Source organism: Caloenas nicobarica, chromosome 17 (assembly GCF_036013445.1).
Source record: "Caloenas nicobarica isolate bCalNic1 chromosome 17, bCalNic1.hap1, whole genome shotgun sequence".
Taxonomy (NCBI): Eukaryota; Metazoa; Chordata; class Aves; order Columbiformes; family Columbidae; genus Caloenas; species Caloenas nicobarica.
The window spans coordinates 9,873,761-9,896,876 of NC_088261.1; the positions used below are offsets into that span (position 1 = coordinate 9,873,761).

At 46.2% G+C, this 23,116-nt stretch overlaps 1 protein-coding gene across 2 annotated transcripts in view; it reads left to right on the top strand.

Annotated features, from left to right (window-relative positions):
• GALNT17 (polypeptide N-acetylgalactosaminyltransferase 17) overlaps positions 1-23,116 on the top strand; it is a 209,956-nt gene that overhangs the window by 127,681 nt on the left and 59,159 nt on the right. For both annotated transcript variants that reach the window (XR_010607134.1, XM_065647033.1), the window contains exon 6: positions 5,196-5,313. Coding sequence is in view for 1 of the 2 variants with exons in the window: in XM_065647033.1 (XP_065503105.1) it covers positions 5,196-5,313 (118 nt within the window). In the remaining variant the exon portion in view is untranslated. The remainder of the gene's footprint in view (positions 1-5,195; positions 5,314-23,116) is intronic.

A 23,116-nucleotide genomic window follows, 5' to 3' on the forward strand; every position in this document is an offset into this window, starting at 1 on the left:
TCTACTGGGGGATCTCCGAAGTCGCACCTGAGCTCCCAGGCAGAGGTGACACAAGGGGGACGCAGGCGCTGGTCAGTTCAGCCCTGCTGGAAGATCCTGGTTCTGCTGAGCTCGCCTGCATTTCAAGGCTTCAGGCAGGCGCAGCCTCCCGCTCTTTCTCACAACAAAGCAGGAATCTCAGACATAGTGATAAGGTGCTTAGAGTTTCTCACAGGCCTATGTTATCTAACACAGACGTTCTACTCACCGAGCACACAAGGTCAGTTAAACAATTAGTGTGATGTATGTGCTTTTTCTACAGACAGGTGCGAGTCACTTGAGCGTATTCACATTTAACTAACCTCCTCGCCAAATCTTCCGCTACGTTCCCATACAGCTGGACTGGCCAGGAAGGCACTTGGGACAGGAGGGCTCCAGCCTGGAGTCCCCTCCTGAGTCCCCGAGCCCCAAGGACACGGTTATTGTCAGCAGAGCAAAGGGCTTTGCATGGTCTCTGGAGGCCTCTCCTGGAGCTCTGACCAGAGGGGACAATCCTTAATACCACATACTTGTGTTTAACTTCTCTTGCTATAAACCTGCGTTTATCCCGGTCTTTATTTATTCTGCATTATGTTCGCTGTGCCACAAGCGCAGAAGCACGGAGGTGATGACACTGACACTTGTTTCTGTTTGCAAATTGGGTCTTTAATTTCATCTCTGGCCAAGAGAAAATCAGGTGTTTTATGACACAGTGCCACGTAAAAATAAAGATCATAGACTCATTTTGGTTGGAAGAGACCCTTAGGATCATCGAGTCCAACCATAACCTAAATCAAGCACTAAACCATGTCCCTAAGAAATGGTGTTCTCGCTTACCCTGGTATAGTCGGGAAAATCGTTTATAGGACACTACTTAAATCCACAGGTTTAATTTGACCCAAGTTGATAATTTGCTACATATTATGAGTTTGGTAAATTTAGACCATAAAGCTCAGAGTCTCGCAGCGTTCCCTGCTGAGATGCTGGCTCCCACCAGTGACCCCCAGCTGTAACACAGACGGGCAGCAAAAGTGGGAAACTGTGCGTGTTTTGGACAAGTCTGAAATCTCAAAATGGAAAATAAGATGTTTGAGTTTGGTATGTTAAGTTAGGAATGACAAATTTGGGAGAGGGACAAATAACACCTTTCTGGGCAGGTAAAGGACCATCCCAGATGTTGCTAAATGGGGTGCTGTGTCTCCTAAAGCAGTGGGAATGTGGCGTTGAAGGTAGAGCAACACCGTGATTGAAGATTATTAGAAACAACAGCAGTTTAATGGAAACTGGACACCCCAGCAGTTCTTAAAGTTTATTCTCAGCCTTTTGCTGCTCAGCGGCATGACTGCTAATTATTTTTTTAATATCTTTTTTCTACATATTTTATAACTTGCGCTTTAGTATAAAATTGGAAGCAAAATCCAATTGGGTAAGAAAATTAATTTCCTTGAATTGAGGAAGCAATCTACTTGAGACTTTTTAATCATTAGATGGCAACTGTGCACTAAAGAAAGGAAGACCATTAAAGTAACTTAATAGACTGGGATAAACGTTTTTTTTTCCTTTATCTTCTTCATCTTTACTTAGAGATTCATGCCGAGGATATTTCATAAAAGCTGCTCTTCTTGACCTTTCGTCACTTATTGTATAGAGGAGCCAACTGAAATAATGGTAAGGAACTAAGGCTGTGCATTTCTGGATACAAACCCCATAGTTCTGCTAAACATCTTGTTCATGCTTTTTCTGCCAAATTCTGCCTTTTTCTCATTAAAGGAAGAATAGCTATTGGGACAAATAAAAATGCATTTAGCTGAGCTGAGCTGTGTGATTTTTAAAAACAAACTATGTTAATGCTTTTAATTAAGGGATACAGGAACAAGAGGCTTTATCAGCTCTTTGTCTGCAGGCCATTATTTCATTCTGGATGGACGATCTATTATTGTAAACGTCCACCTTTTTGAAGGATTTACTACAAAATCAAATGGTGTTTTTATTTAAATTGTTGAGCGCCGCTTGGTTCCTCATTTATTTAATATGGAGGCATTGTTACAAAGAAGAATGTAGCACTTAATTTGTATTGCCCGAGGGACATCGGACCCTGCGCTGCTTTGCAGGCTTCACGGTGCCTTGTGTGGAAAACAGAATCTGCGGCAAAAGGAAGAGGAGGAAAATTTGAACATGAAGTTACAACATCCCAAACAGGCTGTTTCCAGGAGCGTTTTGGAGAGTATCGGTGACTCTGCGGTCTATAAAGTCATGTTGCAAAATAATAATGAAAAAAGCTTTCTTGGGGTACAGCTACCGTGTGCGGCTTCCAGTTCAGAAACTCTTGTTTATCTGGTGGTGAGTTCCCAGTGACCCAAACTATTGGGCCAGAAATGCAGTTTTGTTTGTCTGAAACTCTCACCTGGGTTTTTTTCTGGCTTTAATTGATCTCTTGAGTGCCTTTAACAGAACTAACAGGTTCTGAGTGAAGTCAGAGGTTCCCGTGTTCCCCCACACCTATTCCCAGCGGAGCAGATGAACTGGCTTGTTCATGCTCCACGTAAAACCACAACAACTTACCCTTCTATTTAATTCCAGGAGGTAATCTGGGATAATGGAGCTATTAGATTTGGCATCTGTAATGTGGTTATCATTTCAGAAAGAATTGTTTCTGCTAATGGCAGTTAACTTGCTACAAATAAAGCAAGAGAATTGAAATCTTAAGTACTAGAGTGGCAGCAAAGCATGAAACATTATAGTGCTTATTCGAAGGAAGGCTGAGCTGGCTGTCAGGGAAGAAATCTATTGAAAAAACCCACTGATGGATTCAATTTGTAACTAATTTAATATGGCAGCACCGTTCAGTTCTTCTACCAGTCTATTTGAAGTATTAAAACGTCTATAAATGATAATACTTAAGTGGCTAGAACTCATCATCCGAGGAGCTCGGGGTTTCACAAGGGTTCGTTTGGCCGCTGTTGGTGGAGCTGAGCCCGGGGTGTCTCAGGGACCCCAGATGTTCCTCTGGCCGATACGAGCATTTCGTGTGGTGTGGATGGAGAGGCTGAGCGTGGGCGTGACCCTTGCTATCTGTAAGCTGTGTCTGGGTATATTCGAGGGTGTTTTCCTCTGTGAGCCGCGACTGGTCAGTTCAGCCTTGAAAACGCTCCACAGCGCAGACAAGCCGTGAAATGTGCTTTGAGCCAGGACTTCGCGGCTGCCGTTAAAATCCCAGCACCCCAGGCCGGTTGGGTCGCAGGGCCCTCTGTGGATCCCCAGCCCAGCCCTGCTCACGCAGGGTCACCAGAGCAGATCACACAGGTCGGTCCAGGCGGGTTTGAATGTCTCCAGAGAAGGAGACTCCACACCCGCTCTGGGCAGCCTGCTCCAGGCTCTGGCACCTCCCAGCAAACAAGTTTCTCCTCATGTTCACATGGAGCCTCCTGTGTTTCAGTCTGTGCCCGTTGCCCCTCACCCTGGCGTTGGGCACCACTGAACAGAGTCTGCTGCATCCTCTGACACCCACCCTGAGATATTGATCCCATTGATCAGATCCCTCTCAGCTTCTCTCCTGCAGCTCAACAGCCCCAGCTCTCTCAGTGTCTCCTCATCACAAAGATGCTCCAGACCCCTCAGCATCTCTGTGTCCCTCTGCTGGACTCTCTCCAGTAATTCCTTGTCCTTCTTGAACCGGGGAGCCCAGAACTGGACACGAATACGTGATCCCGTTGCCCCGTTTCTACCTGAAGACCAGGTTCCCTCTGGAGAATGTCCGTCTCTAACCAGTGTGACGAGATTCCAGGTACAGGGGCTACCGCTGGTGTTGCACCCTGCAAGGCTTCCCCAGTGTCCTCTAGGCCCAGGTGAGGAGCTGCAGAGGTGGTGGCCGTGGTGGAGCTTCCCCCTGCTCGGAGCTGTGAGCGCAGGGTGGGCAGGGACACCCGCAGCTCCCATAGGAGCTGACTCTGGCAGGACCTGCCACCCCTTAGCTCTGACGTTCATTGTCTCCTCTGTGCTGATCCCTCTAAGCAGATCCTTGTTTGTTTTCTTTACAGCATAGATTCAAATCAAAGCAAAAGAGAAGAATGGTTTTTATATTTCTATTTTAGTACAGAAAACATCCCGGGGGTAAACTTTCCACATAAACTGATCTGTTGCGGTTATGGTATCCCTAAGCAGCAAGAGCATAATGATACAGTTTTTTCCAGTGCCATGCTCTGTGGCAAAGTGTAATTTTATAGAGAGAGGTCACAAGTGTTTAATCACTCAAAAAATACCCCCAAACGTGATCTCGGGTTGTGCGAACCAGAGAAGCATCCTCACATCAGATGGAGATCTGGTCCAGCTGGGGAAGGAGGGAGGGACGGTGCGTGTGCCCATGGCAGCCGGGGTCGTTAGCAGACCCAGCCATCTATTACATCCTTGAAATTGCCCGGTTATTATAAATTTACCCTTGACACTAAGTTTCCCCTCAATTTTTCTGCTATTCTATTGATGTCAGTATTGTTAGTACCGCTCTCATCTTTCTCTGTTATTTTCCCTGAGCGGACACCGTTGGTGGCTGCCCTGCAGAGGTGGAGCTGAGCAGTGCTCTTAGCTCCAGGGCACAGGGTTTCACAGGATGAACGTGACTTAATCTCTAACCCAGAGCCCTGTCGATGTTGGTGGAACTGGGCAGATATTTCTGCAAGCAGTGGTCTTGAGTTTTTAAAGAATTTGCTTTTTCAAATGTGCAATTTACCTCGCTGTTGCTAGTTGATAACGTCTCCTTTGTCATCATCCCAATCTGAAACCTCGTTTCACAAGGGACCATAAAAACTACTGTCCGTCTTGAAGTCTTCTCTGTTACATGCTAGGGCAAAATAAGAGAAAGGAAATGCCATTATTATATTTCCTTTACAAATGGGGAATTGAAACCCCAAGAAGTAGTGCCCTTGCCCATAGACACACCAAGCCAAGACCTGAAGGCTTTTAAGTAGTTTAATCCCAGGCGAACTCTTTCTCCAGTCCACACAGTGAAATGAATTTACACTTTGGACAATGCCATTGCAGTGGTAACAAATATCTTCAAAGGCACAGAAGTCGCTCATTGCTGCAAAGTCTCTGAGGTAACTTTGCAGAAATTAGCCCTCAGTCCATTAAACACTGGAAAATGTCAATAATTGTGCATTTCTCTTGGTTTTCTTTTTGTCCAGGACACCGGCGATGATCGGTTGCTCGTTCGTTGTGCACAGAAAGTTCTTCGGAGAAATTGGGCTTCTCGATCCCGGGATGGATGTGTACGGAGGGGAGAACATAGAGCTCGGCATCAAGGTTTGTGACACATTTGCGAGAAAAATTGCACCTGAACAGTATTTGAGGAACCCAAAGCAACACTCAAACAAGTTGGCATAAACAGTTATTAGAATGCTTCAGGGGAACTAAGCACTGATGTGTTTTATAGCATTTTAATTTAACTTCGAGGGGGAAAATGACTTGTTTTTAGGGGTGAGTGCATTTTTTTCTTTCTTGGTTGCTTATTGGTCTGACCTGATGCAACAAGCTGAGTTGAAATGGCTTGTCAACATGTGCAGGCCCTGGGCATGTTGTTACACCATTACTGTAAGTTACAGGTATCTTAAATATGAGAAAAAATATAGTGCCGTTTTAGTCATGTGAACAGTCTTAGGGAAGTTGGTGGGACTTTTGAATTTGCTTTTTAAGGTGAAACGTGAATAGTCGTATTTTTAGAGCATCCGCACAGGCATTTCTCGTTATAGAATCCACCGTGACAACAGCACTTGGTTACTATGTACAATATTAGATGTGGCTTAGTGATTCAAGTGTTTACACAGAGGGAAGTGAATTCATAAGCAATGAATTCAATGTTCAGATGCAACTTGGGACGGCGAAGTCTGTGGAGATTCTTGCAGGCACGTTTTAGAGTACAGCACTTGTACGTTAACAAAGTGATAGGGAGAGGTTTGAGACTTATAACTGGAAAATTGAATTGACCGTGCTGCTGTAAAAATGAAAAATCATTGTTCAGCTCATGGATTTACCAGAGGATATTTGCTTTGCTGGCAAATTGGGAGAAACTTAAAAAATCTGTTGTCATTGGCTACAGGGAGCAATAATCTCACTTAAACAAGGGAATAGAAATTAAGGGCTTTAAATACGCCATATAGCTCTTCTGCATGTGAAGTAATTATTGCACATCATCGTGCAGCTCATTTCTTGGGTCTAGAGAGATCCCGCTCTCAACCAGGCTTCTCTTGTGGCCGTCCTTATTTGTTTGTTTGTGGGATTTTTTAACAATACCATTGTGGAGCTAGTCTTTACACAATTAGTAATTCAACCCATCTGCTGGGGTTTTGGGGGATTTCGTGCAAGATTGGCTTCTTAACAGGAAAAATAAGGTGGATGTCTCAGGGACCAAGTGATGAGCATATGTCGTCTTCTTTTTCACATGTTGAACTTTATAGAAAGGCTATTTAATAAACATCCTTTTGGAAAAAAAAAATTATCACTCTCTTCCCCAAATGACTTTCCAGTCTTGCGTTTCTAACCCAGATGTTTCCCTGCTGTTCGCACACTTGTGTACTATGTGTTCTGGTCAAGGTTTTAAGAATATTGGTGGTTTTGAGAGCCAAAATACTTAGGAAATCCACCTTGTGAGACTATGTAGAATGTAGATATTCAAAGATTCCTGAGCTCCGACAATCGTTCTCTGTGCAAGTGTCTTTCGTAGCTATAGTTGGAAAAGTAATTTGGTAGTTTCTTGCTTGTTTCAGTGACTTTTCGATGAAAATAAGTAGAGAAAATACTTATTTTCCTTTTGATGATGCAAATACTATCATCTGTCTGAGAATCCCATGGCATTTTTTTAAAACGTTCTCTTCTTGCATTATCAAAAATGCTCAAAGAACCAAAATGAGATTATAAACCAGCTGAGGCTATGGGAAGGGCATGGAAAAATCACAGTGTTTCGGGCAAAAGCACAAGTTAATTATGGCAAAATTAAATGCAGGTAATCTGAATAACAAAATTAAATAAGTAGGTGAGAAGGTTCGTCTGTCCTAACCTAGAAGGGCTGAGGCCTTATAGTGTGTAAGAGCTGTGTTTTATTAATATGCTTCAAGATTCCAAGCATCCTTGGGTTGCTCAGATAATCATATTGAAGCCATTAAGCACGTTGCTGCCCCAGGCAAATTCCTGTTGTGCTTTGCCGGGCAGCTTTGGCCCTGAAAAGGGGAGCACGCTGTTCTCTGTGTTATTGTATTTTCTTTTATCACGCTGGAGTGTCTTGTGAAGGTTGTGCTTATTCACTGCTCTTGTCCCTGATGTCCAGTGCTTCACTTCCCCAGGCAGAATTGAGTCTAATTCCCCTTTTCTTGGCAGAGAGCGGAGAAGAGTTTGCTAAGCAAGGCAGTTTAGCCTAATATTTCAACTGAATGGTTTTCAGCATGCTTTTTTTTCTTTTTTTCTTTTTTCTCTCAAAGTGCGCCTTGCAATCAAATTACGGCAGCACCAGGTCTTTCTTACCGTGTTGACAGCAACAAGGACCAAACATTTGATGTGTCCCTGAGTTCATAACTCCCTCCAGCAGACTGGTTGTGGCAATCCCATCCTCGCGCCTGGCTGAGGACCAGGCGATGCTGGTGGAGCTGCTGGGACAGCTGTGGAGACATCTCACGACTGGTCTCACTGTATGAACCAGGAGAACAATTGTCCGCTGCCCGTCCTGGGGAACACGCGGGTGCTGGGGACCCACAGCCCTTCCCCGGGCCCAGAACGAATAACCTGCCCTCTCTGAACAAGCTTTGTGCCAACTCTTTTAACCCTTTGCTGTACCGAACACATTTCTGCTTTGATTTTATTAAGTTAGTGTCCACTTTCCGTGGCTTGAAAGTGTTGACGCTGCTCTGGGTCCCCATCGGCTCTACGTGTGAATTTTGGCTTGCCTGACCACCTCTGCTCCTTCTGTTGAAATTTTTTGTTTTATTTTAAAACTCTTTGTGGCCCTTCCTTTTAGTGGCTGTGTGACTAAGTGGGAAGGCTGTGTCTGCTGCGTGTCCCTTCTCTGCGGGGAGGGTTTCGTGGGTTTTCATGGTTAGTCACAGACATTCACTAAAGATGCTCCATAAAATTGCGCGTGTCTATTTGAGTGAAGACGCAAAAGGCTATTGCGGGACCATTGCCGTGATTTTAAAGCCTGGGATGGATTGCAAGGTTGTTTCCAAAGAGTTGTGTGCGCCTGCCACACGTTGCTAATTAAACTTATTTGGGTTGTCTTTTAGAGATTAAATTAATCAATAAGGATATTATTACTACTTGGATGGTATCATTTGTACAGATTGTCACTTGAAGAAAGCAATTAACTGAGAATGCTTATTAGCTGATCCATCCCACACCTTATTTGTGTAGTAAAAATCGATTATTGAATTCATTAAGAAAAGCACAATCCAGGGATCCCTTTGAGGTTTAATGACTGACTCAGGCTACATTTTACTATGAATGTTAAATCATCTAAAGTTTGAGATAGGTCTTTTAAAACTATTTCCAGCGGAAAACAGCACATCGTTTTTAATAGCCCGGTTTTTTTCCCCAGATTTGTCATCTAGATTCAACAGATGAGGTTTCTGGTGCCGCCGCGTGTGCGCAGCTGTAAGGGCTGGGAATACCCAGCTTTGAAAATCAAATGGCTACAACGAGGGTATTGAGCATGTTGTCGGTAGTGGGGTTTTCTTTAATAATCAGACTCCGATCCTGCAGCCACTTGGGCACATGAGTAACCCAGTTGTACCGGCGGTGACATTGATGCTCTCCCAGAGGGTACCGTGCTCGTGCACCCTTCAGTCTTTCAGAAACCCTTAAAATAGATTAAATAGCATTTTAATGGCACAAATCTCCCGTGTGTGTGTTTTATCCATGAAGGAGCCCGTTTTGTTTATGTGAGTACATTTATTCATATGCTGAAATGTTGAGAGGGTCAGACAAAAAAAAAAAAAAAAATCAAGTAGGTATATTTAGATTCCACAAGGGAGCTTGGTTCTTTCTACATTCAGAAAATCAAATTCTTCTCTTCATGCATGCATTTTCCATAACATTATAAGAAGAATACAGGGAGGGTATTTAGAGCAAGCGATTCTTTCAACATCTGTAGCTTTGTTGGGTCCAAGATGACGTGCGGGGGATGAGCAGCCTGTATCCAGCCTTGGGAGAGGTGGAAAATCCCCTCGTGGGGTGGGCGCTGGGTGGGAGCAGAGGAAGGACGGCAGGGCAGGGCTGTGAGCCGTGAGAAAGATGTTTAGGTTTCTTTTCCTCTCTTTTTGTAAAAAAAACCCCAAACAAACACTAGCACAGAGTTGCTTTCCCAGCCCGAGTGCGAACACCGGCTCCGGTACTCTGTGTCTTTCTACGCCACTGTGCACGTCTCTAAAATGGAGAGTGATGGACATGAGCGTAATGGGGAGCACAGAAATACCATTGCTGGATGGGTATTTGGCTGGGATTTTACCTGCATGAACCTAATATCTAAATAGTGCCTCTCATCAAAAGGTAAAAATCTCCCTGGTGAGGGTGGAATTCACGACACCAACCAAACGTGCAGGCGTCTAATATCAGATGTCACGTTTTGGCGCTGTGACGTGTGTTACTGCTGTCACTGCAAATGGGCTTTTTGTGTGATCATCTCCAAATGTCTGTCTCTCTCCCAGTTCTTCTGATGCATATATTAAAGTCTGGGTGCAGACAGAGGTAGCTGATGGTTGGTAACACCTGAAATTCCTTTAAGCGCCCAGCCCATCAGCGCCTGGGCCTGAACTCCAGCGTTCACCGGTGACTGTCACACTGTGCCATGTGCGCTGAGGCTGGTGGGACGCAAGGGATCTGTGATGATGCGTTCTTACACTGGTTTTTTAATCACTTCGAATAATAGGAAGCTGAAAAGCATGTAATTTATTCATAAGGCTTTATTGGGCTCGTGAGGGTTTGCTGAGACGCAGTAGTTAGGGTTGAATCAAGTTTCTCGTGATGTGCAGGCGACGAAGCTGGTGAGGGGCTGGAGCACAAGTGTGATGGGAGCGGCTGAGGGAGCTGGGGGTTCAGCTGGAGAACAGGAGCTGAGGGGAGACCTTCTGATCTCTGACCTGCCTGAAAGGAGCTTGGAGCCAGGGGGGTCGGGCTCTGCTCCCCAGGAACAAGCACCAGGACCAGAGGAAACGGCCTCAAGTTGCGCCAGGGGAGGTTGAGGTTGGATCTGGGGAACAATTTCTTCCCCAAAGGGCTGTGGGGCATTGGAACAGGCTGCCCAGGGCAGTGCTGGAGTCACCAACCCTGGAGGGGTTGGACAGACGGAGATGAGGTTCTCAGGACATGGGGCAGTGCCAGGGGTGGGTTATGGTTGGACTCGATGATCCTGAGTGTCTCTTCCAATCGAAATGATTCTGTGATTCTGTTCTATGATTCTATGATTTTTCATGATCTGCACCTAGTTTTGCTGAGACTGAATTAGTTATGAAGATAGGGTTTGCTGCAAGACGTCTTCCAGGCTTTATTTTGTGGTTGGTTGCAGGAGGTGTCAGCGCATGGGCTGACACGCGTTTCTGGTTGCACAGAAGGAGAGAAAATATCTCTGACTAGTTGAATGTTTGGGTTTAAAATTACCAGATACCAGTTGCTTATCTGGGGAGTATGTACTGTTCAAACACCTGCTTTTTTGACATTTCTGAGAACTTACACTGAGGAACTGGAGTCTCCACGAAGCTGCTCAGATGCAGATGATGCCAAAGTCATTGTGAGTCGGGGGGGGATGCTCGAGTGGGGCTGTGGGCAGGAGGGGAAGGGCATGAAACTCTGGGCTCACCCATCAGGGAAAGAAAGTTTAGAGTTAGAGCAAGACCCTGTTTGAAAAGTTGGGGGCTAAACCTTGGTAAAAGTGACAGGGGAACCACCAAAGCCTGGGGTAAGTTTTATTTAACAGATGCTGGAGTTACGGTCAGCCCAGCCTGATCTGCAGGACAAAGCCTGTGGCTTGGCAAGACCCCAGAGACTCCTGCAGTTCAGGAAACATTAAAAAACAAAACCACCACAAACAAACAAAACAAACACCAAAAAAAACCGCAACACTTCCCCCATCTGCCAACAATATAAACTCAAGACCAACCTTTAGAAAGTATTTTATCAGTCAGGCACCAAAATCCACTTAGAAATGGGGGCTTTTTTTTGTTTTTTGAGGCTGTTTCCAAATGAAAAAACAAGTTAACTTGGAACAAAATAAGAGGCAGAATAGGACTGACCTTGGAAAAGCTCTTACAGCTTTAGAAATAGCGATACACCAGTAATATGTTGCCTTCGTGTGCAGCCACAGTCTGTTTATTTGTACCTGCATACTGTTAGAAAAGTTGATTTTGCTCTTCAGAGTGATTGTTGTGTGGCTGGAGAAACATTTACAGCGCTGAACAATATCCAGTCACTGCCTGCATTTATTTTAAGAGCAGAAATCAGTAAAAGTACAAATTCAGATCCTATGTTTGGCATTTTCCTTGTCAGCTCCGTATTTACTGTAGGTGCTTGAAGATGCTTTATAAGAAGCTCCGGCTTAGATTTCCAAACTGGTAAAATGCTTTTCATCACAACCGCCTCCATGGAAATGGAGCCGTATTTTGATTATTTTCTAAACAGGCTCTAACCTCTGCATTGGGAGGTGTAGAGCAGCTCTGCTCTCACCGTCCTGCTCCGTTTATTGCCAGCGAAGGGAAATCGCAGCAGCTGCAGAGCTCCCGGCTCGCTCTTTCCTCTTGATAGAAAATGATTTGTCATCCCTGCCTGCTGCCCGCTGACGGATGGGGACAGGTAGAGCCGGGAGAAGGTTCCGCTGTTTTCACCCCACTGGATTCTGGTGTTTTCACTGACAAGCTGAATTTTATGCTGGGAAGACACTGATCGTCTTTGCTGGGGAAGATGATAACTCTTGCCATGCAATAGGCTGCGTGTCGCGGTTGTGATTCACTGGTGAATGAAGAAATCTACTTTAAGACTCAGCCGTGCCGTATCTTCACTTGAAACTCTGGCAGGTGTCAGCTATTTACTGGTATTTCACAGGATCGGTGTCCCTGACAAATGATGGTTGAGGATCTGCCAGACATTGGTTTAACTCACTGGAGTCCACCCTGGTCGCCCAGGTGTTAAAAGCCAGATGTGGAGAGCACCAGATGTGCACAGCAGCCACAGCATCTCCACAGCTAAAGGGTCTGTGGGCAGCAAGGGCAAGTGGCCATGCAGGTTCATAGAGATTAAGCAAAGTTTGGTTCATTTATGCTTTTCACCAATGGATTTTAGAAACTGGAGCCTAAATCCTGAGGGAGGTTCCACAGCGCTTGTCTTTTCCCTAACTGTTGAACAGAGCTGTTCCCATGTTGCTCTTTCCACTGAATTTTGGAAATTTGAATCTGAATGTCCACTGCTATAGGATTTGGACTACAGTGATGTCTGGTGAGGTTGCTCCAGGGGCTCCTCAAGCTTGGGTGCTCACCTCCATGCCCACAATCAGGCTCTGGGCATCAAAGACGCCTCCAGCATCCCCAAGACAGGTTGATTTCTTTTTTTCCACCACACGCTGTGTTTCTTGGGCATGACACCCATTCCACAAGCCCTTTAGCCTCTCCTGGGCTGCCGGCTCTCCATCGTCTCTGGAGAAAGACGTGACAAAGGAGACACCCCAAGTCTTTGATTTTTCCCCTTCTCCTGCTTGTTGCTCAGGGGTGCATCCATCCCTGGCCACGTTCCCTCCAGATTTTATGTGGAAATGCCTAAACCTCACTGGGTGTGGGATTGGGGCTCAGGGTGCTACTTCACCATCTGTGTTTTATATTTTGGTTGTTGGGATAAAACCCGGCAGATGAAGACGTTTGCCAGGCAGATTCAGGTTATCTCAGCAGCCCTGGCTTTGATGCTCAGGCAAGAGTTTCGTTTTGTGTTTAACCCCAGAGACCCCTGCGGTGCCACCCGATGCGTCTCATCCAGGCAACCCTTGCTCTTGTGGGAGGATTCCAGGGTTTCCTGTAGCAGGAGATGTCTCTTGGCTGGCTGGGCAGGGGTGTCCCAGCACACTGAAATGTGGGATCCAGGCGGCATCAACAGGCATTTTAAGGACGATGTGGGCCGGAGGTTTGTTGTGCTGACGTTCACCATAGGCTGGTGTGTCTGGGAGGAGAAAGAGTTGGTGTGTCTGATACCAGCGGGCTCGGTACAGCCGTGCTTTGCCTCTCACCCGCCGTGTTCTTGCAGGGAAATAAATTACTGAAGTCTTCTTAAACAGCAGTGATGGGTATAAGCAGCTGAAGTGTGGGTGAGTGTCAGGAGGATGGAGCCAGGCTCTTCTCGGTGACAACCAATGTGAGACAAGGGGCAGTGGGTGCAAACTGGAACACAGGAGGTTCCACTTAAATACGAGAAGAAACTTGTTCCCAGTGAGGGTGCCAGAGCCTGGCCCAGGCTGCCCAGGGAGGTTGTGGAGTCTCCTTCTCTGCAGACATTCCAACCCGCCTGGACACCTTCCTGTGTCACCTCATCTGGGTGTTCCTGCTCCGGCGGGGGGATTGCACTGGGTGAGCTCTCGAGGTCCCTTCCAACCCCTGACATTCTGGGATGCTGTGAAGATGGATTCCCAGACCATTTCAACTGGCATATTCTCCTCTGTGCTGCAAGGCACATTGGTTTGCTTCTTTATGAGCCCTCTGGGTCCTGCGGAGTGGAAGCAGCCCTGGGACATCCCTTCTGTCCCCCAGGCCATGGTCACGTCTCCAGCTCTGAGCGCTTGTTAATGTGGGGATGATGCATAAGCTGGAGCCATCCCAGCTCTCCCAGTGCCTTGCGGCTGCAATTCGATCAGGAATTGCTGAGATGTGGCAGAGTTAGGCCCCTGAAAGCTGGTTTTATAGCATCGCTCCCTGGAGGACAACTGTCCTTTAAAGTATTTCTGGGTATGTGAAACAATAATTCTCTGAAATTTGCTTTCCGCCTTCAGTCGTCACTATACAAGGTGAGCAGCAGCCCATTTACTCTGTGCATGTGCCTACAATGTCTGGGATATAAATTACCCTATAAAACAAAAACCAGGCTTGTGTCTTCCTAAAAACCACCTCCAAGCCAAACTGAACTTTGTCTTCTTACAAAAAGCACGCCTGGGAAATGCCAAGAGAAAATTTGACGTGAAATTACGCACCAATAAATGAGTCTCGTAATAAACTGAGATGAGGAATGAGGTTTTTTTCATCCCATTATATTCATAACGCTTTTGGAAAGCTCCCTGTTCATCATGAGTGCACAGACAAGGTTATTTTTCTGTCTTTTAATCTGTCCTTTCTTATGAGATGGCTGTCTTGTGATGCACTTGCTGGGGCTGTGGGACACACCGATCTCTTCCCTGCCTCACCCAGAGCCACAAAGTTGATTTTATCTTTCTCTCCGGTGACTTGGGCAGGATTGGCAGCTTCAGACCTCGGGTGTCCTGTCTCGTAATCCCTGAGCTTTGGGATTTTTTCAAGGATAAGGTTCTCTCTTCATTGCCTACAGATTTCTCCTAGGCATAAGGATTGTTCCTGGTGAAGATGTAATCAATCCTGTTACATTGCTGTGATTTTTCAGCCAAAAAGCTTGTAGTTAGAAATTCCTAACCACCTTTTAGCATGTTCGGCGTCTCTGTAAGGCTTTGCAGTCGTCCTCTCTCAAGGAATTTCGGGTCATTTTTACAAACAAACCCACTGTTTTCCAAGAGACCCCGCTGCGGTCACAGTCTCAGCTCTGGGAACTCTTTAAGCTGTTTCTTTTTCACCTGAACTCTTCCCCATACGAAGCACAGTTAAAAGGCAGCTGATGGCAAGAAACAGAGACCGTGTGTGTCCAGCCCAGCTCTGCTGAGTCAGCAGAAGATTATAGTAGTAATAATACTAGTATTAATGACCAGGTACTGTCCCATCCCTGTAGCAATCCCAGCTTCACTCCCTTTCTCCCCTGCCTCCTGCCCATGCTCTTCCAGCATCCCAGTTTTGCTGGAAGATCCTGCATCTCCTGAACTCCTTGAAAATCCGAATCCCTTGGACATGAGTATCCTGCTCTTTGGGATTGCTTTGTAGCACTTCCTCTTGTGGCAGCTTTTGGGCACTTTTGATGGATTGTGCCATGTTGCAGTCACCCATTCCTCCAAGAAACTGGGTCCAGCGTGTTTGGATGTCAGTCACCTGCCTCCTGACCTTCTCCTTTTTGGTGTTCCTGAGCATCATTCTCCGTTGTGCTGTCACAAGCTCCAGCACACAGTGAGTACAAAGCAGTTGTAAAATACTTACTAGGTATTTTAACACTTGCTACAGCATCATGCCTGGCTCTGAAGCTTTGTAGAAGACTCTGGAAGATCTCTGCCTCTGGCAAATTGTGCTGTGTCCAGCCCATGGCTGCTTTTGATCTAAATTATACCTGTGTACTTGAGCTCACTTTACTTGGTTTACCGTCTTCACGTAGCTTTTGTGTATGTGAAACTTTATTGAGGTCAGGATTGCATTGCCTTGTGTGTTTAGAAAAGGTGGTGATGTCTTTGGACTGTAACAGTATTAATGGCAATGTGAAGTATCAGTTTGGCTGGTCGTCTTCTCAAATGAGTTGGCTCACCTGTTCCACAGCTTTTTCGGTACCAGCAGACTTGAGTGACTGCTTCAGTTTGACAAGGAGGAGAAAATTCCCAGTCAAATTCAGTGGGAACTAATCATTTCCCTCCTTCAGGCGTCCCAGAACGTCTCCTTTTGTGACCAGCAGGAGCCTGGCGCTGAGCGTCCCTCGATGTGACATCACTTGACACTTGCCCTGTGCATCGTTGGGAGTAACATTGGAAGTAACCAGACGCGATTTATGGTTCGTGTTGCTTTTATCCTTCAGTCTAGGGCGTCCTTGTGATGCTCGGTGAGGCTGGTGAGGGGCTGCTCCGTGGGACTCGTTCACAGTCAGAGCTCCCCATAAAGCAGATTCTATCGCGGCAGCAAACTTCCCCGTGGTGCATTTAGTATTCATAGCAAGACTGTTGCTTCATAGGTGATCTGATCACTGCGATGCACTGCCACCGTAATGTGTAAAAGGTAATTAAACCCCAGGAACCCTGCACACAGTTTTCGTTTGTCTCCTTGACTTCAGGGGTTTTCTAGGAGTCCTGGGGCAAGGGGAAGATGTCACTGCTTGACCTCGACACCTCCTCGCCCTGGTATTAATCTGCCAGAAAAATCCTTTCCTCAAATTCTATGAGAGTTCAGGCGGTTGACCAAAAACTTCCTTGACTTTGCCTAAAAACTTGGCCACTAAGGTTTTAGTTATGATGGAACTAAAGTATATATTAAGGGGTTTTTCTGCACTCAGGATTTTAGCAATATTTTCAGCATCCTGTCTCTCCCTGAGCTGGTTAGAAGCAGCTGGTGCAGGAAGCTGGTGAAGGCAGAGCAGAGAATAAAATGAAATTCCACCTTTGACTGCCCGGGCTGTGATCCAGCAGAACACTTAACCTCCCAGCACCTGGGCAGTCGTCTTAATTCCTGTGGCACGATTGCACCTGCTTAAATTGAAGTGCTTCTTAAGTGCCTTTCTGGAGTGAGGCCTCTGAAGCTGAACTTGAGCCATAAGGGTTAATATTTTCAAAACAATTTTTTTTACTAGAAGAAGGTGTTGTTTCTCATCCTTCCCCCCTTTGCCCCCTCCAAACGGTTCTCCCTTTTTATGAGCTAATTAATTCGTCTAGCTTTAAAATACAAGTGCATCCTTCTTGGATTTTGTCACGTGTCACCACCTTCTAGAGAGTTATTATGTCTTATTTGCACAGAAAATACTGGGAGAAGACACCGGGAAGTAAACTAACCTGTTCATTGAATAAATTTATACCTAAAGCTTCAATAACAAACATATTCTTTCACATTCATCTGCAGGCACAAAATAGGTATTAATTAACCAAGGTGCTGCTAGTGGGCATATGCAAATGAAGTGGCATCAATCAAGCCAAGATCACCTTTTTTTTTTTTTTTTTCATTTTTACTTTATTAAGAAATACTGCTTTGTGCTGACTGCAGTGCCTTAATATCAGATCTGTGCCTTGAAGCTCAGTGCCAGGACTGAAAAGAGAAAAAGAATCAGCAATTCCTAACGCTGCAGAAACCGCTGCGGATAATGCAGCTTATAATGAAGAATTCATATGTAATCCCATAGAGGAGATAACTGTCTGGATCTGCCTCGGGCACCAAGAACCCGAGTTTATTTTTCAGAAGGTGCTTCAATTCTGTCAAAGCAACCGAGTTAAATGGAGAGAAACAATTAGATATAAATTCACATTTGGACTAAATATATCTAACTTAATATGTAAAACAGGAGGTTTAAGTGTATAGCAAGAGCCAGGGTGATAGCAGTACCCAGAGCAATAGATAACTAAGTGCTCGCTTTAGGAGGAGGGTGGTCCTCGGTGTTGTCACCCTTGCCCAGATGGGGACATGGGGTCGAGCAGCTGCCTCGTTCATGGGCAGCGGCATTGGGACGCCCCCGGTACCTCCGCTCTGAAACGCTTCAGGTCTTTGCCAGCATTTTGCACATCCCTGTCCTGCACATCTCCCAGACCCCATGAGCTGGTACCGGTCTGCACGTGGTGGTCTCATCGCTGACCTGTTCAGCTCAGCAGTCTGCTTTCGGTTTCTCTTTTATTTTATTTGTTGCTAAGTATTGGTTCTACTAAAGGCATATCGGTGTTATTTTTATAATTGCTTCTGAGGCTGGTTTTTGTTTGCTTTCCAAACAAAGGGTCTAAGCTGGGTATGAAACGATGAGCCAGGACTGTGTGGAAGGACCGTAACCTTTAATGTTTAAGAGCTGGCACTAGCATTGCTGGCGAAGACATTGTGAGTGGCAATAAAACTCCTTACTGTCTGGTCTTTCCATCCAGAGGTGTCTGTCCGCCCAGCAAAGGCAGGTGACTGTGGATAATCTCCTTTCCTTACGGGGTCCAGTAGCACAGACGTGTCTGTATTAACCCCGAGCGCTCCCTGTGCCCCCTGTCCCTGCCCGTTTTGTCCCTGGAGCTCTGGATGGAGCTGGTGCAAATCCCCAGGTTGGTACTTTTCCCTGAGATTGTCCTTGGGTCCCCTGTGCTGCCAGGACACGTTGTCCTCATCCCAGTCCCCTCCAAGCAGCTGTCAACGCCAGGAGGGTAAATCTAAACCCAAACCTGAGTGTCGGCTGTCACCCCTCTGTTTGGTCTGATTCGGTTGGCTTTGCAGCTGTAGAGTTACTGCATTCAGAAATAAAATGTTTCCTTTCTCCTTCCTGGGGTCTTTTGGTTTAAAATGATATAAAGGTACAGATTTTACATCTGTTATATATTCAAAACCTTAGCTTTGGCCATTTATACTTGAAAATGAGTGTGGGTCCGCAAAAAGCTCAAGTTCCTTATTGGATTTTTCCAGGATCGGGAGCCTGGGCTTTGGCTGCGAACATAAAAAACCACATTCCTATAGTTCTGGTTTCTGCTCAGCCAGCCCCACATCCCATAATATCTCACTGCTTGTGAACTCAGATGTTGGCAAGCCGTGTTTTTCCCTTATCTGTGCTCGCTCCAGTGGCATCTCCAGTGGGTACTGGGGGTGGTGAGTCCCAGGAGATGACACACGCTGCCTGCCCTGGGGCCTCCTCTGTCCCTGCTCTAACGGCCAGCACAGATGTCTCCATTCAACACAATTTGACAAACCCAGAGCTGGAAAAAAAAATGCAGAGTTTTCTGATATTACAGCCAGTTCTCGCACCATTACAGCCCCCAAACCCTTCTGCTCCCACCAAGGGCCCTTTCCAGCCCTACCCAAAGCCACGAGCAAGGAGCAGATTTTGCCGGAGCACCCAAAAGGGTGACCAGCCGCATTATCCATCCCAACCCCCTTCACAGCCCTTGCTACCTACATCATCAGAGGGTTGCAACCACATTTCTAGTCCAAGCTCATCAAAGCCACCAAGTCTTCAATAATTTTCACAGAATCCCAGAATGTCAGGGTTTGGAAGGGACCTTGAAAACTCATCCAGTCCAACCCCCCGCTGGAGCAGGAACACCCAGATGAGGTTACACAGGAAGGTGTCCAGGCGGGTTGGAATGTCTGCAGAGAAGGAGACTCCACAACCTCCCTGGGCAGCCTGGGCCAGGCTCTGGCACCCTCACTAGGAAGAAGTTTCTTCTCATATTTAAGTGGAACCTCCTGTGTTCCAGTTTGTACTGAATGCCCCTTGTCCTGTCATTGGTTGTCACCCAGAAGAGCCTGGCTCCATCCTCCTGACACTCCCCCTTTCCATATTGATCACCATGAATGAGCTCACCCCTCAGTCTCCTCCAAGCTAAAGAGCCCCAGCTCAGACACAGTTTTCTTGCACTTCTGCTCCCCAGACAGGGAGGAACCACTGCCAGGATTTGGGCTGTTGATGTGCCGTGGTGATGGGTCACCAGCTCTTCTTGGTGATGGGTCACCGCCTCTCCATGGCGATGGGTCACCACCTCTTCATGGTGATGGGTCACCGCCTCTCCATGGCGATGGGTCACTACCTCTTCATGGTGATGGGTCACCGCCTCCCCATGGCGATGGGTCACCACCTCTTCATGGTGATGGGTCACCGCCTCTTCTTGGTGATGGGTCACCGCCTCTCCATGGTGATGGGTCACCAGCTCTTCATGGTGATGTTCACCACCTCTTCATGGCGATGGGTCACCGCCTCTTCATGGTGATGGGTCACCGCCTCTTCTTGGTGATGGGTCACCAGCTCTTCATGGTGATGTTCACCACCTCTTCATGGCGATGGGTCACCGCCTCTCCATGGTGGTGGTAACTACCTCTTCATGGTGATGGGTCACCAACTCTTCTTGCTACCCAGCCTTGCTCCTCGCCAGCCCTTTCATCCCACACCGTCCTGTCAGAGCAGTGGCATCACTTCCCCGCTGAGTTCCTTTGGTAACAAGCATATATATCCTCTCTCACCATATCTATTCTACTTGGACTTGACCCATGGCCAAGGGTTTGCTGAACCCCCATGTCTCCTTGCAGGTCCCCCGTTTTGCCTGAAAATGCATCTCCATGTGCTTCTAAGGCCATGGAGCAAAAGCTTCAAAATACCAAAGAGTCAAAAATTATTCAGAAGACAAACCTGTTTGATCACAGGAGGTCTGGGTCACTCAGCTGTGTACGAGCCGCAGGAACAGCACACAGACCTTTCTAAGCAGAGTGGATTCATGGTAATTTTTGCTGACAGTCAAAAATCAGCCAAGTGAACCATTTTGAAAGCCTTTCAAAACCGTTCATTTACATCATCTGCTGCTTTTGTCAGATGCACAGAAGAGCGTCTTGTCATGTCTTTTGTCTGATTTTTACAAGAGTTAATGTTGTCTATTTAGATTATATTACAGGAGCAAACAGTTGTTCAGGGATTATCATTTGTATGATACAAGGAGAACACTCAAGAACAGTAACAAGATGGTTACCTCATCTGAAACTGCCATTTAATGTATTTTTTTCCTAATGTATAAGCTTAACAGCAACTGAAACTACATCTGGTGTTGACTGTGGTCACAGCGCAAGGAGCGGCTCATGGAGGAGGATCTCTGGAGAGCTTGTTGGTTTGCTCAAATGAGATGATGGCCCAGAAAAAGGAATTTGGATTTTGCACATTTTGAAGCCTCTTTGAGGAGCCGATTCTGCTCTTGTGGTGTGTGGTTGGTTTGATGACCTGGTGACGTGTCCCCGCGGTGACCGGGGGGACAGGAGGAAGGGACGGGGTGTCCTGTGACCCCAAGAAAACCGCCTGTCGGTGGCGTGGGAGATGGAGTGGGTGAATCCATCTCATTCATGTCCTCCCTGCCTCCAAAAGCTGCTGCCCTTGGTGTGGATTTACACATCAGGCCAGGGAGCTTTTTATTCCATTTATTCTGCTTCGATTTCAGCTGGAAAGTGCCTCTTGTTTCTAAAATCTCCCTTGTATTAAAAAACATTTACAGCAACGGTATTTTCATTTTTTCGCGAGGGACACTTAGGCACCGAATCGCTCCCCTCTTCCCAGCATCTTTCTGAACCATAAAATTGAAAACTATCTACCTAAAAACTGAGCACCCCCGGGGAGGCGTTTGCCTGGGCTGCTCTGATTTCGCTTGGCGTGGGGGACGCTCTGTTCACGGCAGAGCAGTCTGCATGTTGAATGGATTTGCTGGGCTCTTTCTGTGACATGTATAAAGGTAAAAAATGTGTTTATTGGTATCAAATTTAGAAGACCTGTAACTTTTAAGAGGGAGATATGTTCCGTGCTTTGGAAAACGTGATAGGAAATGGGAAATCGTCAGTTTTGCTGTCTTTGCAGAAGTTCTCTTGGCTTTGCTGACCAGGCTTCTGCGATGCGGTTAGAATCCAAGTCCTAAAAAACTGAATGCATAATAAAATACCTATGGCATATCATCATTTTCCGTTGTATTACTGTAACTGGTATATATATCTAAAGGCAATCATTGCTATGGAGAAGGGAGGAAAATACAGAGAGCGCTTTAAATTTTTCAGACATTGAAACATATGAAGGAGGAACTATAATGGTAATATACCATAAACCTATTTTTTTATCTTCTCATAAAATTGTATCTCTCTCCCGTTTTCTCCTAAAGTTGATCTGACTTCCAGTACGCAGGCTTCAGAAATAAATCGATGATTAACTCAACAACAGATACTCATAAAACTCCTTGTTTTATAGCAACATTTGAAGTAGTGCACGGAACGTGCTCTTCGAGCAGATCTGCACACCTTAGGTGCATTATTTGAACTGCAGATAAATGAATAGTTGCATCTGGTACAGCTCGTGTGCAGTTGTACTTATCCTGCTGGTGTAAATTCATGCAGGTTTATGGAGGGAGAAGAGAAATATTTTTTTTATAGCTGCAGGAGACCTGGCCCAAGGCTGGAGATCTCTGGGCGTTGCACTGAGGGAATGATTTTCCTTCTGCTGACTTTTTCTGGCTTTAGAGCACATCTCAAGAAGTGCAAATGAGATTTTTTTTTTTTTTTCTCCCGGATTTCCATATTTCAATTCCAGTTAAGAATAAGTCCTGGGGCATTTTGGGACCGGCTGCTTTCATTACTGGAAAGCATCACTGTAAAGGAAAAAAGAGAACTTTATTCTAAATGAGCAGCGTGTAGTAGATTATTCTCATTGAAAGCGTTTAGCTCTTGGCAAATGTGTATCATGTAAATAGAATAGACTGTAAAGAATATCTGATAATGTCGACTGAAGAGCATGAAAAGCCCATTGTACAAATGCTCTTGATAATCACCTGGAAGGGTCCGGGCTCTCAGAAGTAAACAGACGTGCAGGTTTTTCTGTTCGCGTTGCTGCAGAGGCGTTTGGTGCTTTAAATGTAGAAATGTTGGTGTGGTTGACCCCCCTTTGATGGAGGGTCATACGTGCCCCACTCATTTCTCTGCCCACGTCCATCCTTTGCTTTCCGAAACTCCGTCCTCTGTTTGAGGAACTGGGGGTTGGAAAACACAGGATTTACCAGGAAAAGAGCTGAGAATGAAAGCGAGGACATTGCTGTGGCTGCCCACACCCCGAGTGTGCTGTGCAGCTCCAGGACCTCCGTCTCAAGAACGATTTTGAGTTGGAAATGGTTCGGAGGAGGGCAGAGGGGTGATGGAGGGTGAGAAAGGGCTCGTGCTTTGGGAATGCTCAGCAGAGAGGGCGTCTGGAGCCTGGATAGTGGGGGAGGACGTGGGGAAGCTGCAAAATCAGAAGTAACACCGGGCGAGCAGACAGAATTGCTTTTCCTTGGGCCCTTCCACTGGGACACGTACCAAAGGGAGCCCAGAGTTTGAAAACACCAAAGAAAATGCCTCTTCACCGTGTGTGTGGGCACTTGGCTGCTTCTAAACGTTCACTTAATCAACAAGTTCCTGGATTAATTAATGGCATCAGAAGTCCACTGGGGGCTATGAAATTTAGAGACAGTGGCTCTGACTCCACATGTCACCCACGTCTGGGACAGCAGCACTACACGTTTCTCCTCTCCACCCAGCACCGGCTCTTGGCCACATCCAGCTTCACTTCTCAAAAA